The sequence below is a fragment of the Aulonocara stuartgranti genome, assembly GCF_965226115.1.
Source record: "Aulonocara stuartgranti genome assembly, chromosome: 12".
NCBI classification, from domain to species: Eukaryota; Metazoa; Chordata; class Actinopteri; order Cichliformes; family Cichlidae; genus Aulonocara; species Aulonocara stuartgranti.
This window is the reverse complement of record NC_138948.1, coordinates 2372195-2384476: the sequence shown is the minus strand read 5'-3', so window position 1 is coordinate 2384476 and position 12282 is coordinate 2372195. Positions and strand designations below refer to the sequence as shown.

Here is a 12282-nt window from a genome sequence, read left to right as displayed (position 1 = left end):
CTGAGCCCCCCCGCATGAAAACAGGTAGCAAAGAAGAAAACGTGTCCAACACTAGTTTCATTTGGCAGCATTTCGGGGTTGCTGAGTGACCTTTAGAGCTCCACGGAGACTCTTTTGTTAAGAGCTCATCACGCACTGCGCTACGAGGACGCGGCTGTGGAAACAGTGCCACGAAAGACATTTCTGCGTTCTCGCGCTTGAGCTAAAGGTGTCCGCGAGCCTGTGGTGACACCTGACTTACTCTGAATCCGAGCGAAGGCGGCTCACTGTGGATTTAATCGCGAGTTTAATGAAACTGGTCTCGAGGGGCGAATCCCCCTGAAAACCTCCGCCGTCCCTCGCCTCCGGTTCCCCGCTCTTGGAGCTCAAAGTTCAGCCTCATAACACCTGCGCAGCGCAGACGGAAGTGGAAAAAAACAGCGCCAGATTACCTGAAGGACTCCCAAACACCAGCTGACTTTAAATATAATCCAGCTTAACCAGCAGCGCTTCATGGGATTGTCTCGTCTGCTCGCTGCAGGACCACCTGGCCGACAACACGCACTGAAGACACGCTCAACTTACGTAATTAATTAAGCAGAGGGCTCGTGCACGCTTACACGCGCCCACAGAGACACCTGGGACAACTGAAGCACTTTAAAACACACTTTGTCTTAGCAAAAGCGACCTTAACTTACCCCACGCTAACGCTTCCCGGGCTCCTTTGGAGGTGCAGCTCCTTTCCTCGGACTCCTTTCTGTGCTCGGGGTCGGAGTCTCGGAGGGTAAAAGCTGGGTAATGCGTTAACTTTGCGCAAAAGTGTGCAAAGCTCCAGTCTGTGCCCGCCGCACACGGTACGTCCCCTCTGCGCCAGCAGCAGCAGCCTCTTTGTACTTGTCCGCTCGTGCCTGGGCTCCAAGTTAACCCGCGGTCATGCGCAGTCGGTGCCCTCCCAGGAGCCCAGTCTGAGCTGATGTGAAGGTCAGTTAGAGGCACAGGTGTTGCTTTACCTGCGCACAGGGCTCGGCCTACTTACACTAGCTGAGCCACGAAGAGCAAACAGCGCGCTCCGGACTCACCTTAAAACTCAGGTAAACGTGTAGGTTAATGCAGTTAGCACGTCGTTTGCTAACCAGTGTCTACACGTTGTGTCGTAAAACTGTGACCACACCGGGGAGAAAAAGACATGTACGTTACAAAGTTAAAGTTTTGTAGTTTTAACTTACTATAACTAACGAAGATGTTTCTCTTCCGCGATACAATATAGAGCTCGGGACGATAGATGGAAGCGGTTTCAGTTGGCGCATTAATATCAAGTGTTCTTAATTGTTCTGTGTCAGATAATCTTATCGGGGCTCATTTTTTACGGTCTTTAAAATACTTACACTTTTAAATGAACCTAAATATTTAACGCAGACACACGAATACCTACATGTACATAAAAATGATCATTATTTCAAAGATACATGATGACAACAAGTTTCAGAAACGCATCCTCACTGCTTTGGACAGAGTCAGCGTCCCGCCGGAGGCTGCGTTTGCCCGACAGCGCCATCTGGTGACCAGTGGCGTTAACAGCAAAGAGATCTCCAGCTGCCTCCCTCTTCCCGCTCCACCACAACCACCCACACATGCAGGGCCTTGGAGTAGGGGTATGTCACCAGGGTGCAGAGGAGGCTACCCCCCCCCCCCTTCTGTCCCCTTCTGGCTGCCTCTGCCTCAATTTTATCCCACAACTTAGACATTCACATTACTCACACTCTCATTACACATACATATAGGATCTTGGGGGTGGGCACAATCACGGAGTCCAAATTACCATCAGGGTGTACACCCCACCCCTGGCATCGTTGCCCACCTCTCAATTTTAAATACATGTAGACATTGAGGGCTAGCAGGAGGGACCATGCGCTTACCTGCTGCTCTCTGGCAGGTAGCTCCATGCCCTCCTGGGTTTTAAATGCACCTTAGAACACACATGCATCAACACTACAATGAGCGGGTGGAGGGAGGTTTGGAGTCTTCTCTCACCCCCATTCTCTGCGGCCTGCTGGAGCGGGGGGGCTAGGAGGAGTTGGCCGTCCGACTGCGGTCTGGAGTGTGGGGCCTCCCTGCTGCTGCGGAGTCGGGGCGGTCTGCCTCCCCCCACCGCAGGGAAAAGGGTAACACCACCTGGGTCTGGGTGCAGTCCCCCCCTCCAGGGACAAGGGTACCTAGACCCGGGGCTTAGAGTACGCTTGGGGAGTGTGATTGTGTGTACAACGTCTCTTTATGTCTGTCTCCACGTTGGTTGAGTGTGGAGTAAGTGCATATGAGAGCATGAGAGTGGGAATGGATGTTTGTGTCTGTGTGTGCCTGTATGTCTGTGTCTATATGTCAGGTTGGGTATCAGACGCCACCTCTCTGGGGACACCTCAGGCCCTCCAAGGTTTGGAGGCCTATCTCCACCCACCACCACTTCCCCTGCCGGTGGCGGACTCCCTCAGGTGTCGGTGCGTTGGTGGTTCTTTGTGTCTGGGGGTGGGCGTCCAGGTACACACCGGCTCACTCCTTGGCGGCCGCTTATCGGGGCCTGGAGCCTGGGGCTCGCTCGGGCCACTTCGGAGGTGGGGTGCCCCCGGCCTCTCGGCCTGGGGCTCGGTCACTCAGGCGCAGCTGGCTGCCGGCGGAGCTCACGGGCGCGTCACTGCAACTCCCCCTGGCTTCTGCTCCGCGGCTGCTGGGTGAACCCTCATCTGGGACTCTCCTCAGCTCTTTCTGGAACAGTGGCGCGGCTGCCCCTCTGTTGGTCTTCCATGGTTTCTTGTGTTCTGGGGGCCTCTGGATGTCTGGAGTTTTGATCTCCTCCATACCCGCTTCACACCCTGGAGGACGGGGCTGTGGCCCCCCCCACACCCTCTAGCAGATCGTTACATGGAGAAACCTTTGGAATACAAGCGCGCTGATCCACACAGGTGTGCACACGGGTGTTCACTGCTCGTAGACTTAAATTACACCTTTCTTGGCTGCTACTTCGAAGCACATCTGTCCTGCGTGCTGCACAACAACATTGAATATTTAGTATTTCCTGCTGTTTACACTTAGCTAGATTAATGCGATGGTGTTGTGTTTAGTATGTTGCTTTGTTTTGGTTTTTTTTGTCTTTTTTTGCTTGTTTTCTATTCTTCTCTCAACAGGTGATCCAGGAGATTTTTATTTTTTTTCTCCCCCCCTTTCTCACTGTCCCTCTCCCCTTCTGTTTTTCCTTTCCTTCCTCTTTCTTTCTCCCTTTCCTATCCCTCACTCATGTCTGTCCCGTCTGTAACATCTGAAAATAAAATATAATAAATAATAAAAACAAAGATCGACCAAATGGACCAATACGGCAATGCCACGATGATCCATTTGGCAAAGTAAATCCATTGGGTATCCTTGTTGGTCTTCAGACAACAATTCTGACGGCTAAAGAACCAAATGGGACAGGCAGAAAAAAAAAAAAAAACAGCAAAGAGAAGCCAAACTCCCTGAATCTAATGTGGTCTGTGGAATAAACACGCAGCACTGACAGCTGACTGTTTACCTTCATTGCACATTTAAAGCCAACGTCTTTATTTTGTTTTCATTAGAGAAAACAAATGTAATTAGACCTGATATAGATCTACTATTTGAACGGCTACTGTTGGCACATCTTTGTGCGCAAAACAGTTCCTACAATAGCACAAACCACAGTTTACAAATGAGTGAGTACACGGACGTGTGTCTACACACAGAGCAATTTGGTCTCACCTAAAACTATTTCTCAAATGGTAAGTATCAAAATTTGAATAAATGCTGATAATTACGCGTCAAATGTTAATTTAATGTATATAAATCGGATCGTTTTCACCTTTAAACGCTTCCTGTGCTGCAGGACAAACGTCTAACACTATCACAGATTGTTTAAAAAAAAAAAAACCGCACATATGACGTCACATGTGCAAGTGTGTGCGTGTGTGTGGGGGGGGGGGGGCACTTTTCACGCTACCCGACCCACAAATGTAAGCTGCGTTCAAGTGCTAGTGCAGAACTGGGACATCTGGCCTTCATGGGACTCTCCTTTTTTTTTTTTTTTATTAGTAAAGCCATGTTTTGTTGTGTTTTTTTTCTCACTCTTCGACTACAAAACCTTTATCTGTCAATCACAGCCTTCATATGGAAGCCCAAGAAAGTTAACATATGGTTTAAGGTGCTGCTGATGCTACCGGTTGGATGCTGGACGCAGCTGCAGGCAGGAGAACATCTCTGAAGTGAGTTCATGCTCACTAATCTATTGAATATGTGGGATATAGATATAATCCCGGTCATCTTTGATAACAGCCGACTGGCTCGGAGAGCTTAAGGACTATTAAACAGTCAGTCATAGTAGATTTTTATAAAAGTGTGTTTGCTGTTCCTGAACTGTCAGTGTTTTGTCTCATCACCAAGTAAACAGCTCAGTTAGATAAAGCCTGGAGATGGTGATGAGCTCCTAGTGTTTGTTTCCAGTTTTAAGCTTACAGAGATCATTTTTGCTTGAAGTACTTTGAGGTCACAGAGCTCGTCAGCAGTGAAGTTTACTGTATGTTACAGAGCCACGTGAGATTAAAGGCTGAAAGGTTATAAGACAGAGTGCTTCATCTGACTCTTTTCATTACACTTAACAGTCAGGTAAAGCATACACAGTCTGCCCTGAGTGAAAATCAATTATTATGAGTTATATTTGTGTTGAGATTCGGTGAGTTTATTCCACTGCACTGAACTGAAAAGCAGATTTATGGGTCTGAAATGTCACCAGTGTTTCTCTGTGAAGCAACGATTCAACATACAGGTATGTTTGAGCTGTTCCCATATCTTTATCTTCTGACAGCGTGACCCCAGATACATGTTAGTACTCTGGGAAACTGTTTTGTGGAAGATCAGATTTCCTCCATGGTTTTGATTCGGTCTCTTCTAAACTACACAAACATCCTTGTGTTTCCGTGTGTGCATGCAAACGGGCGCACATGTTGGATTTTATTGAATGTGCAGCTTCGTCACATTTTGCCTTTCTTCATCGGTTTTATTGAAACACATGATGGACAGCTTGCTTGTGTGTCTTCAGCAGTATGTGGTAAAAACGGTTTTCAGCTCCATTGCAGCATCTTCAAGTGTCACAATCGCACTGAAGTGTTCAAGAGGAAGGTGAGACTTTCTTACAATAAGGACATGACAGCATTGGAGTGACTTTTAGAAAAATCTTTCAACCTCAGCGTTAAAACACTGCAGACGTTAAAACTGTTCTAACTGGAAGCTCATCGTACCACATACTGGACATGAGCACTACTGTCTCTGCACTGGCTTGTTTTAGCCTCTTCGCCCTGACTCACAGCATGTTGTACAGTTTCATGTTTGCATGAAGCATTTTCATTTGACTCGGTGTTTTCTGCATGCTGGAGTTTCAGGAGTTCAGATCCTCACTCCCACGCTTCTGTTCGACCTGATGGTTTTATGACTCCAGCTGATTTGCACAAGTTATGAAATGAGGTATGAAATGAGCATGCGAGCGTCTCTGGAGCCACTAATCTTTCCAAAGAGAAAATCCAGGGCAACGCGCTGAAAAGATCTACTATTTGAACGGCTACTGTTGGCACATCTTTGTGCGCAAAACAGTTCCTACAATAGCACAAACCACAGTTTACAAATGAGTGAGTACACGGACGTGTGTCTACACACAGAGCAATTTGGTCTCACCTAAAACTATTTCTCAAATGGTAAGTATCAAAATTTGAATAAATGCTGATAATTACGCGTCAAATGTTAATTTAATGTATATAAATCGGATCGTTTTCACCTTTAAACGCTTCCTGTGCTGCAGGACAAACGTCTAACACTATCACAGATTGTTTAAAAAAAAACCGCACATATGACGTCACATGTGCAAGTGTGTGCGTGTGTGTGTGTGGGGGGGGCACTTTTCACGCTACCCGACCCACAAATGTAAGCTGCGTTTAAGTGCTAGTGCAGAACTGGGACATCTGGCCTTCATGGGACTCTCCTTTTTTTTTTCTTTTATTAGTAATGCCATGTTTTGTTGTGTTTTTTTTCTCACTCTTCGACTACAAAACCTTTATCTGTCAATCACAGCCTTCATATGGAAGCCCAAGAAAGTTAACATATGGTTTAATGTGCTGCTGATGCAACCGGTTGGATGCTGGACGCAGCTGCAGGCAGGAGAACATCTCTGAAGTGAGTTCATGCTCACTAATCTATTGAATATGTGGGATATAGATATAATCCCGGTCATCTTTGATAACAGCCGACTGGCTCGGAGAGCTTAAGGACTATTAAACAGTCAGTCATAGTAGATTTTTATAAAAGTGTGTTTGCTGTTCCTGAACTGTCAGTGTTTTGTCTCATCACCAAGTAAACAGCTCAGTTAGATAAAGCCTGGAGATGGTGATGAGCTCCTAGTGTTTGTTTCCAGTTTTAAGCTTACAGAGATCATTTTTGCTTGAAGTACTTTGAGGTCACAGAGCTCGTCAGCAGTGAAGTTTACTGTATGTTACAGAGCCACGTGAGATTAAAGGCTGAAAGGTTATAAGACAGAGTGCTTCATCTGACTCTTTTCATTTCACTTAACAGTCAGGTAAAGCATACACAGTCTGCCCTGAGTGAAAATCAATTATTATGAGTTATATTTGTGTTGAGATTCGGTGAGTTTATTCCACTGCACTGAACTGAAAAGCAGATTTATGGGTCTGAAATGTCACCAGTGTTTCTCTGTGAAGCAACGATTCAACATACAGGTATGTTTGAGCTGTTCCCATATCTTTATCTTCTGACAGCGTGACCCCAGATACATGTTAGTACTCTGGGAAACTGTTTTGTGGAAGATCAGATTTCCTCCACGGTTTTGATTCGGTCTCTTCTAAACTACACAAACATCCTTGTGTTTCCGTGTGTGCGTGCAAACGGGCGCACATGTTGGATTTTATTGAATGTGCAGCTTCGTCACATTTTGCCTTTCTTCATCGGTTTTATTGAAACACATGATGGACAGCTTGCTTGTGTGTCTTCAGCGGTATGTGGTAAAAACGGTTTTCAGCTCCATTGCAGCATCTTCAAGTGTCACAATCGCACTGAAGTGTTCAAGAGGAAGGTGAGACTTTCTTACAATAAGGACATGACAGCATTGGAGTGACTTTTAGAAAAATCTTTCAACCTCAGCGTTAAAACACTGCAGACGTTAAAACTGTTCTAACTGGAAGCTCATCGTACCACATACTGGACATGAGCACTACTGTCTCTGCACTGGCTTGTTTTAGCCTCTTCGCCCTGACTCACAGCATGTTGTACAGTTTCATGTTTGCATGAAGCATTTTCATTTGACTCGGTGTTTTCTGCATGCTGGAGTTTCAGGAGTTCAGATCCTCACTCCCACGCTTCTGTTCGACCTGATGGTTTTATGACTCCAGCTGATTTGCACAAGTTATGAAATGAGGTATGAAATGAGCATGCGAGCGTCTCTGGAGCCACTAATCTTTCCAAAGAGAAAATCCAGGGCAACGCGCTGAAAAGTTCGTGTGCGCAAGAGGAATGTAAACGCTGACTATCGTGCGCAGAAACAATGCGTGTCCGCACTCCTCGTATCTGTGTCGGGCTGTCGCTCTCAGGGAACAAAAGTCTGGACTCGGGCTTGTGCAGCTCTCTTTGTTCTGCTCACATCCTTGTGTTTGTAACACTATCGTGTCATCGCTGCAGCGCTCAGTGTGCACAGCGGGGCCACACCTCTCCGCTACATACACTCCCCCCACGGCTGTCCACGCGCAGTTCCGCGTTGCTGCCGCATTTAAATCCTGCAGAGTTTCCTCAAACCCGCAGTTCCAGCGACTCACCGGCACTATGTCCGACAGCAGCACCTTCGACACCAACGTGGTCACCATGACCCGCTTCGTCATGGAGCAGGGCAGGAAGGCCAAAGGCACGGGGGAGCTGACCACGCTGCTCAACTCGCTGTGCACGGCGGTGAAGGCCATCTCCAGCGCTGTGCGCAAAGCTGGGATCGCCCACCTGTGAGTGAGCCACGTTACACACGCCGTTGGGTTTGGAAGTAGCCGTTACGGCCCTGCCAGCACTGTTCCGTACTTGAATGCAGCGCTGTGTAAAGCCCTCAGCGGCACGCAGGGCTCCAGGGTCTCTGCGCCAATCAGAAAGCGCATACCTGGAACAGACACGCCCATTTTATGAGACATGCTTCGGTCCACAGGTGGTTATTACTGGGGTACTTGTTTTTTTTTTTAACCCCGAACCAGTCGGGGAACGGGCCAGCTCCTGCTCACTTCTGCATTTGTCTTTATTTCTCCATCTCCGCTGGTTTATGTGAAGTAAGAGAACATGTTGCATGTTGTTCCTGCAGAACTGCGTCTCAGAGGAGTAACGAGTGTTTCAGAAGTGCAGCGTCACGCTTCTGTTACTCTTATTTATCCAGTCTGATGGAAACAAGGAAGTCTCTGTCATTTAATTCCACACAAAGACGTCTTTGTTCAGTATCCAGAGCAGCCGCAAGTAGTCCCAGCAGTTTCACTCAGGCAGGCTTACTGCTTTGTTACTACCTGGTGTGTGTGTGTGTGTGTGTGTGTGTGTGTGTGTGTGTGTGTGTGTGTGTGTGCGTGTGTGTGTGTGTGCGTGTGTGTGTGTGTGTGTGTGAACTTTTCACGCTCACTTGTTTTTGCTTTTTTCAGTTACGGCATCGCCGGCAGCACCAATGTGACGGGCGATCAGGTGAAGAAGCTGGACATCCTGTCCAACGATCTGGTCATCAACATGCTCAAGTCATCGTTCAGCTCCTGCGTGCTGGTGTCTGAAGAGAATGACAAAGCCATCATAGTGGAGCCAGACAGGAGGGTAAGTGTGAGACCAGGTGAGATATTTGAGACTTTGAGCCTAACCGGGTTTAACGCTCCAGGTTCCTCTAAGAACCCACCGAGCCTGAAAAACCTGATCTTATTTGTGTGGGACGTTTTCTGAAAACTGAGACGGATCATTCAGATATTTCTAAGTTGACCTTTTTAAAAGTTCCTTTAACAGTGAATTCCACATCATCCGAGTGTAACGTCCAGGGGAAATCTGCTTTGTAAAACCTTTGGAGCAAACTCAGAAACCAACTATTTTCTATGACATCTGACAGTTGCATAGATACAGTCAGATTCGGTGATCATCAGGTGATCAGTGAAATTAGATAAGGCCTCAGATTCGCTGCCCGGAGGCGTTTCAAGGCAGCTGTTGAGACGCCTCTTTGTAGAAGTAACTCTTGTATATAACACGTCACATAGTCACTGCATGTTTTTCTGCTTCTTCAGGGGAAATACATCGTGTGCTTTGATCCTTTGGACGGCTCCTCCAACATCGACTGTCTCGTCTCCATTGGCACCATCTTTGCCATTTACAAAAAGGTACTAGCACAGGGTTAAGAGCTTATGATGAAACTGGTTTGTTCTTGATTTAAAAACTTAAAGTGTTGGCAAACTGTTTGTATTGGATTTTACAGCTGCATCACTTGTAGATGTTTAAAGCAGGGACTAAACTGATTTTAATGCAAACGCTCCACTGATGTCGAATCAGGCAACAGAATCAATAATGACACGACTGATGCCGTTTCCCTCAGACCACAGATGATGAGCCCTGTGAGAAGGACGCTCTGCAGCCCGGCAGGAACCTCGTGGCAGCGGGCTACGCCCTCTACGGCAGCGCCGCCATGGTAGTGCTCTCCACCGGCCAGGGAGTCAACTGCTTCATGCTCGACCCGGTTAGCGCTCTTTTGAAGGTTTTGCGTGTTCCACATAGAAAAGCTGCAAACTGATTTTATCTACAAACATGTTTTTGTTGTTACTGCTTTTTGCTCTTTAGGCGATCGGGGAGTTCATACTGGTCGAGCGGGATGTGAAGATGAAGAAACGAGGGAAGATTTACAGCTTGAATGAAGGTTATGCAAAGTACTTTGACCCTGCTGTCACAGAGTACCTGCAGAACAAGAAGTTCCCTCAGGTAACGCAGGTGTCCAGACATGTTTGTCTCCAGGGGGAAATTTATACATTCCAGCAGTATCCACAAACATGCTGGATATACAATAAACACTAAATACTAATAGTGCACACTGATGTATTTTTACCGTAGACCTCGTCACTAAGCAGATGTTGTTTTTGACGCCCCTGTAGGACGGCAGTGAGCCCTATGGCTCCCGCTACATTGGCTCCATGGTGGCAGATGTGCACAGAACGCTGATGTATGGAGGGATCTTTTTATACCCAGGAAATACGAAAAGCCCCAAGGGAAAGGTAAGGTCCTGCAGCTGTATGTAAAAGATGGATGCAGTGTAGGCGTCCGTGACATCAATGCTGTAGCACCTTAAAAAAAACTTGGAAAACGTGTCAAAACTTGAGTTCCTCGATTGGCCCCTCAAGGCTGGGATCAAAATCAGCTCAGTTCCCACAGATGATTACAAATGATTACAAGCAGAACTAATGTCTACAGTGTTTTTGTGCAGGTACATAGATGGTTTGGGGTCGATAGTTTGTCACTCAGCTGCAGTTAGAATATAGGTTTTTAAACTCACCCACTCTGGTAAAGTTTAAAGTCCAGTTAGCTGAGCGACGGGTTTGCTGTCCGCCTTCACAGATTTGAAGTGTTGGTGCTGTCGGTGCTTTTTGGAGCATTTCTATTTGAATTATCTGACAGAAACTTTGACCTGCTGTGAGTTACAGATCATTCCACAGCATGTCTTTATCCTGTCTTCCTTCTCTCACCCCAACCAATCACAGCAGATGGCCCCACCCCTCCCTGAGCCTGGTTCTGCTGGAGGTTTCTTCCTGTTAAAAGGGAGTTTTTCCTTCCCACTGTCGCCTAAGTGCTTGTTCATAGCACTTAACAATCATATGATTGTTGGGTTTTTCTCTGTATGTATTATTGTAGGGTCGACTTTACAATATAAAGCACCTTGAGGCAACTGTTGAATTTGGCGCTGTATAAATAAAACTGAATAGAATTGATTTCCAGTAGTTTGTGCTTCGGTTACGTTGGTTTAAATGAGCATTTCAGTCTGTTACTCTGCACTAACTGGCAGGTATTATTTATGGCTGATGAAATCAGCTTGCTCACTTTGACATTCTGGTTCCTGGTTCTGAAAAGTGAAGCCGGTACAGCCAGAGGTCTGCAGGAAAACGCCCCCCTGACCTGAGCTGGCCGATAGTTTGACTCATACTGGAGAAAAACCATTTAGTAAACTTTGGTCATTCAGGAGGATTCAGCAGCTCCTCTGTAACGGTGCCTAAAACCAAAAAACACATCTGACAGTTTAAATGTGATATATATATGAAATTACACCAAAAGGCCTGTTTATGAACTATTGTAGCAGACTGTCGATTACATTTAAAGCACAAAAAGAAGATCTTTACATGAACAGGAGGAATGATCTCTTCTAGAAAATCCTGGTCCAGTGTTCATTTGTGACTTCTCAATTTTTTTCCTTCAAGCACTAAAATGCTGAACGAGCCTGTGAGTTTTCCAGACTTTCTCATGAGCACTTACACCTTCCCTCCCCTCTCGCTCAAAGCTGCGCCTGCTGTACGAATGCAACCCCATGGCCTTCATCATGGAGCAGGCAGGCGGCATGGCCTCCACGGGCTTCGAGAACATCCTGGACATCCAGCCTGAGAGCATCCACCAAAGAGCTCCTGTGGCTATGGGCTCCAGCGAGGACGTGCTGGAGTACATCGCCATCTGCCAGAAACACGCCAAGAAGTGAGACCGCACGGGACTCACACAGCGGTCCTCCTGTTGGGATGCACGTTACCGCCTCTGTAATGATGGTTTTTATGTAAAAATGGGTTTTAAAGACCAAAAATGTGAAGAGATTTGGAGGCACGGTGTTTTCATGCCACGTTAGCGCTCCCATTTTTAAGCGGTGCTTCATAAGTTCACATACTGCCAAACAAAAGCTACCAAAGACCAAAAATGTGCCAAAACACACAAACGCACTTCAGTCTGAGACCTTTGCTCCTCAGTTTACCTCCAGTTGTGCCTTAAATCAAAGACACATTCCAGATGTGCAAAAGACCAAAAACAGCCTCTTTGCAACCAAACGCGATTCTTTTATTATGTGAAATAACAGCTGTTTGGAACAATGAAGTCTCTCAATAAATGATAAGAACGAGTGAGTGTTTGATCATTTCAGACGTGTGTCATCATCTCACAGTTATTCAGTTTGTGTCCCTCGATAATATCTTGAAATCTTCAAGTTAGAGGCTAAAGTTCAAAGATACTTATTTCAGT

General features: G+C 46.5%; 3 protein-coding genes across 5 annotated transcripts in view; 2 read left to right on the top strand and 1 right to left on the bottom strand.

The window, feature by feature from the left end:
• The window catches only part of kank1a (KN motif and ankyrin repeat domains 1a), a 49145-nt gene extending 48364 nt beyond the window's left edge, over positions 1 to 781 (bottom strand). Inside the window, exon 1 of one of the 3 annotated variants that reach the window (XM_082554997.1) lies at positions 678 to 781. The gene's annotated coding sequence lies outside the window, so the exon portion shown is untranslated. Of the gene's footprint in view, positions 1 to 241; positions 367 to 431; positions 565 to 677 lie in introns of those variants that run through there. The other 2 variants (XM_082554998.1, XM_082554999.1) reach the window with 2 other exon arrangements.
• Positions 1 to 12282, top strand: part of LOC309719139 (GTPase IMAP family member 8-like) — a 286835-nt gene that overhangs the window by 59981 nt on the left and 214572 nt on the right. The gene's annotated exons all lie outside the window — the stretch shown is intronic.
• On the top strand, positions 7252 to 12163 carry LOC309719144 (fructose-1,6-bisphosphatase 1-like). Its single transcript, XM_082555056.1, is given in 8 exon segments — positions 7252 to 7850; positions 7853 to 8027; positions 8697 to 8859; positions 9315 to 9407; positions 9620 to 9760; positions 9862 to 9999; positions 10170 to 10289; positions 11564 to 12163. Coding segments are annotated over 8 exon segments (1290 nt in total). The 5' UTR covers positions 7252 to 7582; the 3' UTR covers positions 11756 to 12163.